The 15,621-nt window shown below is 45.2% G+C and overlaps 1 protein-coding gene across 1 annotated transcript in view; it reads right to left on the reverse strand.

The window, feature by feature from the left end:
* The window catches only part of MYO7A (myosin VIIA), a 104,898-nt gene that overhangs the window by 34,519 nt on the left and 54,758 nt on the right, over positions 1–15,621 (reverse strand). Inside the window, exons 20-29 of the mRNA XM_087937847.1 lie at positions 12,680–12,764; positions 10,605–10,823; positions 9,413–9,520; positions 7,822–8,031; positions 6,336–6,539; positions 5,702–5,878; positions 5,135–5,224; positions 3,074–3,201; positions 2,399–2,525; positions 909–1,028 (exon numbers count right to left, since the gene is read on the reverse strand). Coding sequence (XP_087793973.1) covers positions 909–1,028; positions 2,399–2,525; positions 3,074–3,201; positions 5,135–5,224; positions 5,702–5,878; positions 6,336–6,539; positions 7,822–8,031; positions 9,413–9,520; positions 10,605–10,823; positions 12,680–12,764 — 1,468 coding nt within the window. The remainder of the gene's footprint in view (positions 1–908; positions 1,029–2,398; positions 2,526–3,073; positions 3,202–5,134; positions 5,225–5,701; positions 5,879–6,335; positions 6,540–7,821; positions 8,032–9,412; positions 9,521–10,604; positions 10,824–12,679; positions 12,765–15,621) is intronic.

Here is a 15,621-nt window from a genome sequence, read left to right on the forward strand (position 1 = left end):
CATTCTAATATCTGAACAGGGGTGGGATGCAATTTTTTTAACTACTGGTTCTGTGGGCGTGGCCAGGTGGTCATGTGACTGGGTGGGGTTTTGTTTTTGTTTTTTTGCCTCCTGGGCCTCAATTTAGATTAGCCGGAAAGCAAGAAATCCGACGATTTCCTGCTTTCTAGCTGATCTAAGTCATGTGGAACAGCTGATCTTCGGAAAACAGCTGATCGGTGGGGGAGAAAGGAAAAAAAGAAAGACCTTGATTTTCCGAGCGAACTGGTTCACTTGAACTGGGCTGAACTGGTAGAATCCTACCCCTGGATTTGAAGTTCCAATGCGCGCGCACACACACACACACACACACACACACAGTCATGTAACCAGCCAGTATTTAGGGGCATTTGCAGCTTTCTGAGGACATCTGCATGCAATTTGGCATGTTTTCTCCTGAAGCCAGCATTTTCTTCCAGCTCTTGACAAAGTCAAAGTCCTCGACTTACAACCAAGTTACAACGGCACTGAAAAAAAGTGACCTATGATCCCATTTTTCACACTGGTCACACGATCAAAATTCCAGAGATGTTGGCATCTGACTCGTATTGACGGACGGGTCGCAGCGTCTTGGGGATCCTCCCTTTTTGCGACTTCTGCCAAAACCAAGTCAAGGGGAGGGCGGATTCACTTAACAACTGTAGGGATTCACTTAACAACCATGGCAAGGAAGGCCGAAAAATGGGGGCAAAGCTCACAGAACAAAATGCCTCGCTTAATGACAGAAACTTTGGGTCGTAAGTCAAGGACTACCCGTAGAAAAGGAAGAAAGGAAAACATTGGCCGATGTCTGGCCTAGGGGCCTTTTCAAACTGCCGATGGCCACCATTTTGGGAATGCGCCCACTGCCAGCCTTCCCAAAGGGCTACCTGTAGCTCCAGCCAGCTTGGGGGCTGCGTCCTGGTCCCATTGACAAACGTCCTTCTGAGCCTCTCTTCACAATAAGGGCCATACCCCGGCGGACCCCCAATGATGAAGTTCCTTAAATACTGTTGTGGAGACACAAAGCGAACACACACAAAAAAATTAGTGATAACTATTACATTTTGAGAAACAAAATCAGAAATTTTGGCCCGTAATTTAGCCTACTTCTTCACTCAATGTACATCCAGGAATTATTTTCCGAAATGTATTTAGTTATCATTCAATCACCAGCTGTCAACTCAGAATAAAACATTCCTCGGCCTGTTTTAGTAGTTGCCATAAAAAAGGAGGGTGGGTGGGAGGAAGAAAATAGGGAAGAGCAGTGCAGCAGTTTGGAAGCGTAAGTACGTTCCAACTCTTTATCTTTAAAAGACTGTAACTAAACTACCAGAGCTTTTACCCACGAATATATTTAATTGGAGAACGGGATTGATGACACCCAGCCTGTGAACGTGCTGAATTGGAGAATCTGATTTATGACATACCCAGGGAGGAGTGGGGGAAAAACAGGGTCACAGGGGACTATAAATTACATTTGCCAGAGTTGGCTTCATACAGGCCAATGCTAGGATGTCGCCTCGAATGAGTCCTTGGAAGTTTTTTGAAGTTTGGCTCGAGAATCGTGATTTAATTAGGGCGATTGCTGGAATCCTGACACATTAGATAAGCGTCAGTTTAGCCCAGACAAACAAAAGTGAGGAAAGCCGTGAAGATTGTCCACCTTATTTATCTTTCTTGTACAAAGGGAAGGGAAAAAATGTCTCTGCTTTCAAGATTCTGTTATTGTACTTTAAAAATGCAGAATTCCAATAGTTTACGAAGAGTCTGTTTCTTGCTTTAAGCTAGTCGGTGTGATCGCAAATATTTAAAGGTACCCAGAGCAGCGTGCATTGAAATGAAATAAGGAACTAGAAAAAAATAGAAAACCTAAGAAATGAAATGAGGGAAATAGAATGAAGTAGAAATAAAAAGAAAATGAATTAAGGACATAGGGAGGAGGAAGAAATAGAAATAACAGAAAAGAAATAAGGAAATGGAAGAAAAAGAAAATCCAGAAATGATAGAAAGGAAATAGATAGAAAGGAAATAATAGAATGAAGTAGAAATAGCAACATTAAATAATAAATAATAATAAAATGGCAGGGAAAAAGAACCAGGGAATACAATCAAGAAAATAGGTGCATATTGGCAATTCTAAAATAAATCAAACAGGGTATACTCTAGAGTAGGTGATGTGTGAGCAACACAAAATGGAAAGGATCTTGATACTCAACAAATTACAATGTCCTGGCTTCCTCTCCTCCAAAACGCAAATGAAGATGGAATATACCAGCCTTTCTCACCCAGGTAAGTTTTCGGAGGTTCTTGGAAGCCAAAATATTTCCCTCAAAAATATTCCCATCTCCCAGACCAAGCAGGTAGTCCCTTGACTCACCTTGACAAATTTCTCAGAGGGGGCGAAGCAGCCCACACACAAGGACACCAGGATCCATCCTCTGGCATGGCTGTTTTTGGAAGGATTTTGGGTCAGCTGTTTGCAGATTTGGCAGTAGATTTCATCTCTGCCACAAGAAGAAGAAGAAGAAAAATGAGTGATTGATCCAACTTCACTTGTTCATCGAATCCGTTTGAAAAAATTTGGAATCTCCAAATCTTGAAATCTTCAAATTTTGCAGTCTCCAAATTTTGGATTCTCCGTATCTTGGAATCTCAAATCTTGGAGTCTCCAAATATTGGAATCTGGAAATCTTGGAATTTGGAAATCTTGGAATCTGAAAATCTTGGGAAGTTCTCCAAATCTTGGAATCTCTAAATCTTGGAATCTCCAAGTGTTGGAGTCTCCAAATCTTGGAACATTCTGAGGTATAAGTGAAAAACCAAGCACATCCACAAGGTAGATTCAAAGAAAGTTGCGATGGTACCCATGGTGTCCTGATTGAAAATCCATGGTTGTGTCACCATCTTGCCTTTTTTTGACTTCTTCCCTGTTATGGTCTTTAGATATTAGGGCACAATGCTTCTCTGATAGCAGTTGGTTGCTGATATTTTGGTGTACATCTCTGCAATGCACACCTGGAGCTTTCCTGCTTTTTTCTTCTTGATTTCTAACCTTAAAGTTGGCCTCAGGATGCCGTTCCCAATAATGAAATGCAGTTTCTCCAAATTGGATGTTGGGCGGTCCTCCAACATGCTGTTTCCATGGACGGTGGACTCACCATCGTGAAGGCGCTTGGTCACCTGATGAAGCAACAGGTATAAGGCACAGGTACAATTCGTGAAATAGATCCAGGTGGCAAAATTCCCAGTCCTGAACCCAAGGCAAGCAGGAATGTGAGGAAGACTCATCCCTTCACCTATTTTCAATCTACCTAGAAGAGGGCTCTCCAGAGTCAGCCAAATTTAAGACTTGTGGACTTCAACTCCCAGAATTCCCCAGCCAGCATGGCTGGCTGAGGAATTCTGGGAGTTGAAGTCTACAAGTCCTTAAATTCTGAGAGTTGAAGCCCACAAGTTTTAAAGTTGGAATGTGAGGAGGACTCACCTCTTCACCCTAGTCTCAATCTATTTAGGCCAGGGCTCTGTAAAATTGGCAAATTGAAGACTTGTGGACTTCAGTTCCCAGAATTCCCCAGCCATCAAGGCTGGCTGATGAATTCTGGGAGTTGTAAGTCCATAAGTTTTAAATTCTGGGAGTTGAGGTCCACAAGTTTTAAAGTTGCCAAGTTTGGAGACCCCTGATCTAGAACAGTGATGATGAAGTTGTGACGATGTGGGTCCCCACACTTATGACTCACGCAACTTTCCCACAGTCACGTGATTGTGATCCAACAAGTTGCTTGCATTTATGACACTTGAAGTATCCTGGGTTACTTCAAGCAAAGTCAATGGGGGAAGCCAGATTCACTTAATGACTGCCTGATTCACTTAACAATGGCAGTGATTCGCTCAGCAACCGTGGGCCAAAAAAAAAAAAAAGCTTTCAGGGTTCTGGCATTTACCCGATTAAATCATGAGCCTCGATCCAAACTTCCAAAACTAAACAGGATTTATTGGGAGTTAACATGCCATGTCGGTGTAGCCGACTCTGAGATACATCATTCATTGTCACCCTTGACCCTGGTTTTCCCTCCACCCCCTGGGTGTATCATAATTCATATTCTCCAATGGGACACCTCCCTAGCCCAGAGTCATCAACCGTGCTCTCTAGTTAGAATTTTGCATGGCAGAAATTTCAGTCACCTAGTTACTATCTTTGAACAACTATGTATGGAATGCACTTTCGATTTCCAAGCTGCTGCATTGCTCTTTCAAACCCCTTTCTCCCCCTCCCTTGCCTAAAATGGGGCAAAACTCACTTGACAAATGTCTCGCTTAAGAACAGAAACTATGGGCTCAATTGTGGTCATAAGTTGAGCCTATTAAAAGCCATGACTGAACTGTGGCTTTTAAATTCTCGTTAAGAAATCTGCCTGCAAATGCCTTACTTAGTTGGTAACTTCACCTACTCCTGCCAGGATCCAAAATCTTCCTCCCACACTTAATTTGCAAGCCAACCAAAATAAGAATCAGGATTCTGGCAGTTACCCCGCCCAATTAAATCCTGAGTCTCGAGCCAAACTTCCAAAACTTCAAAAGGATTTATTGGGTGTTAAAATGTCTGGCACTGCCTGGGTGTAGCCGACTCTGAGGCACATCATTCACTGTCACCCTTGACCCTGGTTTCCTCCACCCCCTGAGTGCACCATACTTCATATTCTCCAATGGGACACCTCCATCGCCCAGAGTCATCAAACATGCTCTCCAGTTAGAATTTTGCAGCGGCAGAAACTTCACTCATCTAGTTACTATCTTTGAACAAATATTTATGGAATGCACTTTCAGTTTGCAAGCTGGCGCACTGCTCCCCTCTCCCTTTCTGTTGGCAACCCTAGAAATATTTTATGAGTTGACACCACGGCTGACTTAACAACTGTTTTGCTGAGCGATGGACATTTTGGGCTCAGTTGTAGTCATAAGTCGAGGACTACCTGTACGATCAAGATTTTACCCTCTGCTTCTAACTTACGGTAACGACAGTGCTAGCAAATCCTGTTTGCGGGACTCTAACCTGGAGAAAGCCAAGTTTCTCCACTCGGACTGTGATCGGTGGGCTGGATGGTGGCTTACTCACCTCTTCAGTTAACTTTGATTTTTTCTTGAGGGTTAAAGAGACCAATTTCTGCCGCACACTGCTCTTCTTATGGCCATCTAGATGAGCGCTCTGTAAAAGAAATATCCCAGTGTCAGGAATAATCCTATTTTATACCAGTATTTCTCAACTTGGCAATTTTAAGACGGGTGGACTTCAACTCCCAGAATTCCCTTGTAGCATAGACTTATATTTCTTTCAATTTCTCCCTTGTTCTACCTCTCCCCTGCTCTGCCCAGCCGGACTTTGCCCTTTCCCAGTTTCCTCCACAGCCAACGGAGTCACACTCCCACTCTCTGTGTCGGCTGTTCAGCTTCCTCCTCCAAGTCAGTTTCTGACTCCACTCATATAAGAAAGATAAACCAGGTGGACAAACTTCAATGCTTTCCTCACTTCTGTTTGTCTGGGCTAAATTGACGCTTATCTAATGGTTGTTGAATTCCTTCTGCAAAGACACCTCCGTCCACTTCTGTGGTTGCTGTTCTATGAGTGTCTTATTCTTCCTTTACCAAAAACCACAGAAATGAGACTTGCCGGGTTCCTACTTACTTCTCCGTCACTTTGAAGGGCCTGGAGTTCCTTCTTGTAGGACTTCTTCCCCAGCGTCTCGTAAATTTTGGTCATGACCGGGATTTTCTCGCTGCCGTCGCTCATCGCGGTGTGATATTTGGGTTCAGGAAGGTCCCCCATAAAGCGAAGAATGGTGATCCACACCGCGAGGGCTGCCTGGTTTTTGCGGAAAAGAAAATACGGTCCGCAACCGAGCCCTCAAATTTCCATCACTAAGCGAGACAGTTGCCCAATGAGTTTCGCCCCATTTTACGACCTTTCCCTCCCCAGCGGTTAAGTGAATCACCACAGTTGTTAAGATAGCCACTTGGTCGTTAAGTGAATCTGGCTTCCCCATTGACTATAATTGTCCAAAGTTTGCCTAAGGGGCGGCATTACGACTGACATAAATAGGAACCAGTGGCCAAATGTCCAAATTTTGACCACATAACTGTGGGGAATGCTGCAATGGTTGTAAGTGTGGAAAATGCTTGTAAGTCCCTTTCTCCAGTGCCGCTGCAACCTCAAAAGGTCACTAAACAAACGGCCGTAAGTCAAGGACTACCTCTAAGAAACCAGAGATCTCCACAACCTGCCCTTTCATTCTCTACCCAAGCTCTCTAAGGAAACTCACCAGCTGGTCCCCTTCGTCCTCGTGGTACAACAGAGGTTGTTTCAGAGGCCGGCGTACATACGTGTGCGTGGTTGTGCCCTGGAAGTACGTGGCAGCAAATTTTGCAAACTTATATTCCGATAAGTCCTCTTCTTCTTCCTCGGGCAGTGGGAGAGCCATATCTAAGTCGTCTTCTTCCAGCACCCTTCCGACCCTTTCGAGATCCTGCAAAGAACCCGCCAGAAATTGGACTCAGCTCAAAACTTGTTTTAGACAGAAGGATGGAATGGACGGGTCATTTAAAGGCCAACTCGCCCCAAAGATGCTGTTTTATTTTCAAAAGTAAAACAAAATAAAATAAAAAATAATAAAATAAAATAATAAAATAAAATAGTAAAGTAAAGTAAAGTGAAGTAAAAGAAAAGAAATAAAATAAATAAAATAAAATAATAAAATAATAAAATAAAATAAAATAATAAAATAAAATAAAATAAAGTGAAGTGAAGTGAAGTGAAGTAAAATAAAGTAAAGTAAAGTAAAGTAAAGTAAAGTAAAGTAAAATAAAATAAAATAAAATAAAGATAAGATAAGATAAGATAAGATAAGATAAGATAAGATAAGATAAAATAAAATAAAATAAAATAAAATAGTAAAGTAAAGTAAAGTAAAGTAAAGTAAAATGAATTAAATAATAAAATAAAATAAAATAATAAAATAATAAAATAAAATAATAAAATAAAATAATAAAATAAAAAATAATAAAATAGAATAGAATAAAATAAAATAATAATAAAATAAAATAAAATAAAATAAAATAATAAAATAAAAAATAATAGAATAGAATAGAATAAAATAAAATAATAATAAAATAAAATAAAATAAAATAAAATAAAATAAAATAAAATAAAATAAAATAAAATAAAATAAAATAAAATAAAATAAAATAAAATAAAATAAAATGGAGTCAAGCAGGGGCGGACCACTACCGGTTCGCACTGGTTCAGGTGAACCGGATATTAATTTTACATCTGGTTCGGCGAACTGGTAGTTCCGGTGACGGGCTGGCCCCACCCACCCTGCCCCTCCCCTCCCAGGTGTCCCCACATGACCCGTTTTGGATCACAGGTAAGTGCAGGATCCGTGCAGAGGTTTGGGGAGGGCGAAAAATGGGCCTACCAGAAGTTCCAGAAGGCCCAAAACAGGCCTGTTTCCGGGCTCCAGAGAGCCTCAGGACCCCGGGCAGAGCGTTTTCACTCCCAGGGGGATGCAGGAGGCCAACTAGGCCACGCCCACTGTGGCCAGGCCCACCCAGCAACCGGGCAGAGAACCAGTTGCTAAATCATTTGAATCAGGCCTGACTTTGTAACTATTTTCGCCGCAGTTGTTAAACAAATCACTGCAGTTGTTAAGTAAATCGTATGGTCCTTAAGTGAATCCGGCTTCCCCTCATTAATGTTGCTTTCTGTACTTTCCCAACCTCTCTAACCTCTCTCTCAGACTTGCTTACCTCAAAGCCATCGGGCGCCTGTCCTTCCTGACCGGGAAACGACGCCGTCATTCCCAGGAACCCAAACATTTTGTCCACCATGTCCGAATCGTTCACGGGTTCGTTCCGAGCCTTCTCCATCTTCTGAAGGAGTTCCTTCTTCCGACGAGCTTCCTCTTTCTCTTTGATCTCTCGTTCCGCGTCTTCTCGAGCCAGCTGGGCTAGGCGCACCTAGGAAGAAGGACAATGAGGAAAGAGAATAAGGGGTTTAAGAGACCACGGAGGTCTTCTAGTCCAACCCCGTGTCCATTCTGGACAAATGGCTCTCCAATCTCTGACCTATGATATGGAGGATAAATTGACGCCCTCTTCATAGAAGTATAGGGTTCGAAGGGACCTTGGAGGTCTTCTAGTCCAACCCCCTGCCTGAGGCAGGAGGCTTATACCACCCCAGTCAAATGAATGTCTTCCCCGGGGCAGCTCTTCAAGTATGAACATCTTGCTCAGTTACAGAATCTTGGAAAGTAGGTTTAAATGGACTTTAGCCCCTTTTGTCAGAAGAGATGTGAAAGCAGATCTTTCTTGATGCCGCTGATCTTCTTTCTAACTCTCCCTGGACTGATGGGGGAAATGGCTTCCCACTGAATACGAAGTCCATTTGTTCAGGTTTTGCATCCTTTTGCAAATATCCCTTCTCATTCCCAGGCTAGGGAACCTGATTGTAGATGTGGAGACTGTATTCCTCTCCAAATGGTATGGTCCTGCAAGGTCCCTTCCAACCCTAGGAGTCTATGATTCTAGGACCTCCAAGGTCCCTTCTAAACCCTAAGAATCTATGGTTCTATGACCTCCAAGGTCCCTTCCAACCCTGGGAATCGATGATTCTATGACCTCCGAGGTCCCTTCCAACCCTGGGAATCAATGATTCTATGACCTCCAAGGTGCCTTCCAACCCTAGGAATCTATGATTCTAGGACCTCCGAGGTGCCTTCCAACCCTAGGAATCTATGATTCTAGGACCTCCAAGGTCCCTTCCAAACCCTAAGAATCTATGATTCTATGACCTCCAAGGTCCCTTCCAATCCCAGGAATCGATGATTCTATGACCTCCAAGGTCCCTTCCAATCCTAGGAATCTATGATTCTATGACTTCCAAGGTCCCTTCCAATCCTAGGAATCTATGATTCTATGACCTCCAAGGTGCCTTTCAACCCTAGGAATCTATGATTCTAGGACCTCCAAGGTCCCTTCCAAACCCTAAGAATCTGTTTCTATGACCTGTAAGGTCCCTTCCAACCCTAGGAATCTATGATTCTATGACCTTCAAGGTCCCTTCCAAACCCTAAGAATCTATGATTCTATGACCTCCAAGGTCCCTTCCAATCCTAGGAATCTATGATTCTATGACTTCCAAGGTCCCTTCCAATTCTAGGAATCTATGATTCTGTGAACTCCAAGGTCCCTTCCAACCCTAGCAATGTATGATTCTATGACCTCCAAGGTACCTTCCAACCCTAGGAATCTATGATTCTATGACCTCCAAGGTCCCTTCAAATCGTAGGAATCTATGATTTTGTGACCTCCAAGGTCCCTTCCAACAGCGAGAACCTACTTGATGTTTCTTTTCTGCTTCCTCTTTGGCTTTCTTCGCGCTCATTTCCTTCCTCAACCGTTCCTCTTCCAGCAGACGTAGTTTTTCTGCTTCCAGCCGTCGGTAATACTACAGAAAGAAACACAACATTAGCAGTAGGCAATCCATGGATTTATTTTACCAACCAGCCTCTCATATTGGCTGGGATTCATGTAGATGAAATGGTTCAATGGTTTGAAGTTACAGACAAACGAGATGGATTTTGGAGACGTGCAAAGTTACTTATTGTTGTTGTTGCACAATCAACCAAACGTTCCGACTGAATTTGGCCTTTTCATCCCCTTAGCCATCAATTTTTCATTCATTTCTCACAATATAGAATACCAAGGAAAATCAAAATAATAGGAAGATAGGGGGAAAAAAAGGAAATAGGAGAAAGTGTAGGGCAAGAGGATATCAATTTTTGTTATGTACTTCGACATTTTAATGCTTTTTATTGTTGTGATGTTTCTGTTTTTATTGTTTTTTTGCTGTTTCGGAAGTTTTGATTCTAATGCGTGTTTTGAATTGTGAGCTAAAAGAGATTTAGTCCTCTCTCTTAACTCCATCAGTTTTTCTAGCCAGTTGTGGAATTTTTTTTATCACTACCCAATCCTTTCCCCAGGGGGGCGGATTCAGCCGGTTCCGGCTGATTTGGGCAAACCAAAGGTTAAATTTACATCCGGTTTGCCAAACTGGTAGTTGAACTGACCAGCTGGCCCCACCCACCTGCCCCAACACTCTCATGAGTCTCCACCTGGCCCATTATGGATGCAGGTAAGTGCAGGAGGCTCTAGGAGCCGGAAAAATGGCCCAATCGGAACTTCCAGAAGTCCGGAAATGGGCCTGTTTCCGGCTTCCGCTGGGCCTCTGGAGCCCGGGGGAGGCCGTTTTCGCCTTCCCAGAGGCCTGAGGGAAGCCTCCGGACTCTGGGGAAGCGAACAACAACCCTCCTAAAAGTTCCGGTAGGCCACACCCACCATGGCCACGCCCACCCAGCCACCAGACAGAGAACCAATTGGGGGGATTTGGGAATCCCTTGACCTGGGATAGGCAAACATTGTGGGATGGTGTTAAAAAAAATCTCCTTGCAAGGCTGTCAGCTTTCCAACCAAGAAACTATTCCCGCTCCAGATCTTCTTGGACCTTTGAGGGTTCTGCGTGCGAGTCTTACCTCCCCCTTCAGCCGTTTATAGAGTCGCCGGGCAATCATCCCTCGTCCGTAGGCCTGGATGGTGAAGACCGCCCAAAGGCGATGGCGGAAAGCGCGGCGCACCAGGAAGCCCCGACACCGGGCCTGGAATTCGATGGTGCGCTGGCGAGCCATGTGGTACTGCCGGTGGAGTTTGCGGGAACGGTAGAGAGCTTGGAGCCTCAGGAAGCCGATTCTCATCTGGAATCGGGAGTCAGGGAAGACCGATTACAAAAGGCAGGGAGGCAGATTCGGGAACACGTGAAATTGGGTTTATCTCTGCAGAGATGACCAATGAAGGAAGAGCAAAGATTGTATAGCAGAGGGGATCTCCAAGTTTTGTAAATGTATGACTTGTGGATTTCAACTCCCAGAATTCCTAGGCCAGCCACGCCGCTTGGCAACTATAAGACTGGAGGGCTTTAACTCATAGAATCATGGAATAACCAGAGTTGGCACGCAGAGCCATTTGTGCTGGCACACGAGCTGGAGGTAAACTTACCTCAATGCATTTGTGCGCGATTTTCGGATGGTTTGAGGCCTTTTTCGGCCTCCCAGAAGCTTGAGGGAGGCTTCTGCAGGCTTTGCAGGCTGAAAACTCGCCCCGTTTCATCACTTCCTGTTTTTCCTGAAAATACTGGAAGTGACGAAACGGGCCTAGTTTTCAGCCTGCAATGCCCGCAGAAGTCTGCAGAAGCCTTCCTCCAACCTCTGGGAGGCCGAAAAAGGCCTCAAACCAACCCAAAATCAGCTGAGAGGTGCAGGTAATCGGTGCGGTGGGGGGTAGATGGGAATTGCGCACACATGTGTAGGGAGCATAGGAGGGGGGCATGCATTGCCTTCTGTGTGCCGGCACGCGAGCACAAGCACGCACACAATTTTTGGCACAGGAGCCCCAAAAGGTTAGCCACCACTGATCTTGTCCAACCTGCTGGCTCAAGCAGGAGAATCTATTTCAAATATCAGCCTCTACCTAGGATCGAACTCACAGCCTCCTGATTGTGAGGCGAGAACTCCACCTCTAGGCCACCGGAACTAACTCCCAGACTTCTTCAGCCAGCTATAAGACTGGTGGACTTCAACTCCCAGACTTCCTCAGCCAGCTATAAGACTGGTGGACTTCAACTCCCAGACTTCCTCAGCCAGCCATGCTGAAGGCTTTAATTGTAGCTATGGCTCTGAGGCTTCCTTAGAATAGGGCTCTCCAACCTTGGCCACCATAAGACTTGTGGACTTCAAGTCCCAGAATTCCTCAGCCAGCTACACCCTAAACTCCCCTCCTGTACTCACAACAGAATACCTCATGCCACCAGAATTGAAATTTTAGGCTTAGACAACTTAAGAGTTACGCCGACTTCAGTCCGACCTAAGCGTAGTACATAAAATTATCTATTGCAATGTCCTACCCGTCAATGACTATGTCAGCTTCAACCTCAACAAGACACCAGCACACAATAGATGCAAACTTAAGATAAACCGCACTAAACTCGATGGCAGGAAATACAACTTGGATGGTCAATTGTCTGGAATGCTCTTACCTGACTCTGGTTTCTTCCACAAACCCCCCAAAATTTAACCTCAAACTGCCTACTGTGGACCTCACCTCATTCCCAAGAGGTCTGTAAGGGGGCATGCATAAGTCAACCATCGTGCCTACCATCCCTCTCCTACTGTCCCCATTTATCCTTATCCATTTCGTGCATTAACTATCATGTTTATACTTATATCTGTTATCTAACATACGCTTGACAAATAAAATAAATAAATAAAACGGAATCGTTCTCCACTAAGCTACCAGACTAAATTACGCTAAAGTAAATTCCACCGCACTAAATTATGCTACACTCAACTCTAGTCCATTCCTCTAAACCACACACCATCACATTAAAGAAAATCGGAATGTGGGGAAAGCAGCAACCCAACATGGTTAGATTAGAGCTTAGTGACAAGAGTCCTGCTCCAGATGCACCATTATATTCGGTTTGCAGCAAAAAAGCATCTTTTAGCAGCCGAAGGAAGCAAAGAATAGGATCTGGGCAACATTCAGACATACTTACAGCTTCGTAGTTTCGTCGACAGTTGTAGCCTCTCCAATTTCGTTGAATCATGAGCGCTGCATTCCTGACTTTCAAGAAATGAGATCTGGAAAGAAAATCGCAATGCCTGTTTGGTGTCTTTATCCTTGGAGACGGTCTTTATCTGCTCTGTTTCCTGCTTAGCAACCAACACTTCATTCCCTGATGAACGGATGACGTGACTTACACTGGGAAGGTAACGTCTGCAGGAAAACAACCCAGCTCAGAGAAGACAAAATAACCCCCAATAATAAGCAGATTATCTTTTAAAGTGTGGGGGGGGGAATGAAAAATGTAGGCACTGGCACCAGAGAAACAGTCTCAACTCACGAATCAGAGTTTGTTTGGTTGTGGGTCACAAGCATGGAGAAGAAGGTGGTTAAAAATTTAGCCACGATTGGACGATCCCAAAAGTTGCTCTCTTTTTACCCCTGTTGCACAGACAATACACTTAAAAGGATGCAAAGCTTCAAGTTTTTACAGTTGCAGGCGAAACCTCGACTTTTAAAACACCCTTCCTTTGCTCGCTGCAAATTTTGAATTTTGCTTCTCGTTGCAATCGCAGAGAAAAATTCGCCAAAGCTGCTTCTTGTTCATGAGCTCTTACCCCGCAAAATACGGTCTTCGGCGAGTCAAAATGTCAATGTTTCAAAGGTCATTTTGACATGTCCTCAAGTGAGGTATTTAGAGTACCAGGGAGTCATTGACTTACGACCGCAAGGGAGCCCCACATTCCTGTGACTAAGCGAGACAGTTGTTAAGGGGGATCTTGCCCCGTATTACGACCTTTCTTAACAAAGTTGTTAAGTGGATCGCCGCAGATGTTACATCAGTAACCTGGTGGTAAAAGTGAACCTGGCTTCTCCATGATCAGAGAGTCGCAAAAGGGGATCACGTGACCCCAGGATACGGTAACCATCATATATATGAGCAGGGGTGGGATTCAGCCTATTCGGGCCAGTTCGAGTGAACCGGATGTTAAATTTACGTCTGGTTCACCGAACCGGTAGTTGTTCTGACCCAAACCTGGTTCCAAGGAAACAAACCCAAAACGGAGGTAACAGCAAAACCTTTTAATGATTCTTTACAAATTCCGTTCCTTCCCGGTTAAAAGGCTGTTTCAAACTAATTGTCTCTGATAAGGACAAGCCTTGCCAAGGTGGTGCAAGGCTGCCAAGAACACTAGATAAAGTTGCCAAGAAATATTCCAAACACAAAGGGTCTCCAGACACAAACTAAGAGAGTCTGAACGTCCACAAGGCTTGAGGGCAGAAACTCCTTTGCTTCCTGCAAAGAATCCTGGTCTCTCAGGCTGGCTTTTATCCCTTAAGGGAGGGGCCATCAACTTGCAGCCTTAATGCTGAGTTGTCCGTGCTGCTACAGCTGTTCTTTCCTTTGAGCAGTCCTGCGCGCACGCGCACTTGGCACAGGCTCCTCGGGAACCTCCTCCTCATTGCTGACAGCCTCCACAATCTCCGAAGGCAGCACTCCACTCCCTGATGGTCCTGGCCCCATCCCTGCCTCACATGCAGGCCCCTCACCAGAGTCCTCGCTCTCCGGGACCCCAGCCGTCCCCACCTGCTGCCGGCGAACCACAACGGTAGTTGAACTGACCAGCTGGCCCCGCCAACCCTGCCCCTTCCCGTGCAGGATTCTCCACGCGCACCTTTTTGGATGCAGGTCTGTGCAGGGGCTCTGGGAGGACAAAAAAATGGATGGAAGTTCCAGGAGTCCAGAAACGGGCTTGTTTCCTGTTTCCGGATGGCCTCCAGAGCCTGGGGGAGGCCATTTTCACCCTCCCGGAGGCCCGAGGGAAGCCTCGGGATTTTGGAGAAGGTGAAAAACAGCCCTCCCGGAAGTTCGGGAAGGCCAGGCCCAGCCAGCAACCGGGCAGGAAACCGGTGGTTGGGATTTTTGAATCCCACCCCTGGATTTGAGTCAGTTGACAAGCGTCCCCCTTTCGATCCCGTGACCACGGGGAAGCTGCAAACGGTCGTAAGAGTGAAAAATGGTCAGGAGTCGCTTTTTTTCAGGGCCGTTTGGAACTTGGGTCACTAGACGAACAGCTGTAGGTTGAGAACTAACTGCAGCTGTCCCGTCGGCGGTAAAGCGTTGTCCAGCCACTTTCCACAAAACTGGGTTTGTTTGTTTTTTTCCTTTTCTTAGCAGAGTCTTGTTTTGCTGAATTCAGGAAGAGTCTCTTATCGGGAACGTCAACTAGGACAAAGTTGACTTCCTTTCCAGACTCCCAAATCCTCTCCAAACAGGCTTTAGAGCAGAGCTCTCCAAACCTGGCCACTTTTTAAGACTTGTGGACTTCGATTCCCAGAATTTCCTAGCCAGCACAGCAAAGTTGCCAAATTTGGGAACCCCCAAAATTATAATACACCACCCCCCGCCTCCCATTGCTGTCCCTCTTTGCCTCAAGCAAGTACCTTACAGGCAGAGGTGGGGATTCAGCAGGTTCTGACCCGTTCTGGAGAACCGATAGCGGAAATTTTGAGTAGTTTGGAGAACCAGCAAATCCCACCTCTGACTGGAGATTTTACGGGATCCTTCCCTTGCCACGACCACCAAGCCAAGCCCACGGAACTGGTAGTAAAAAAAATTGGAATCCCGCCACGGATTACAGGTAATCCTTGACTTGTGACCACAATAGAGGCCCGATAGAGGGAGGGGAATCCCGGCGCAGCTGATCATCGGAACAGCTGATCGTTGGGAGGAGGGAAAAAAAAACAACCTTAAGGAGTGACTGGGTGGACAACCGATTCTGTGGGTGTGGCCAGGTGGGCGTGGCCATGTGACTGGGTGGGTGTGGCTTCTTCTCTCTTTTTTGGTAGCCCCCCACGTGACTTTGGGCCTTCCTGGGCCTCATGGGAGCCTCCTGTAAGCAAATAAGCAAGAGGAATCCCCGACAGCCGATC

The sequence above is a fragment of the Pseudonaja textilis genome, chromosome 7, assembly GCF_049901715.1.
Source record: "Pseudonaja textilis isolate UNSWEBS1 chromosome 7, rPseTex1.2, whole genome shotgun sequence".
Taxonomy (NCBI): domain Eukaryota; kingdom Metazoa; phylum Chordata; class Lepidosauria; order Squamata; family Elapidae; genus Pseudonaja; species Pseudonaja textilis.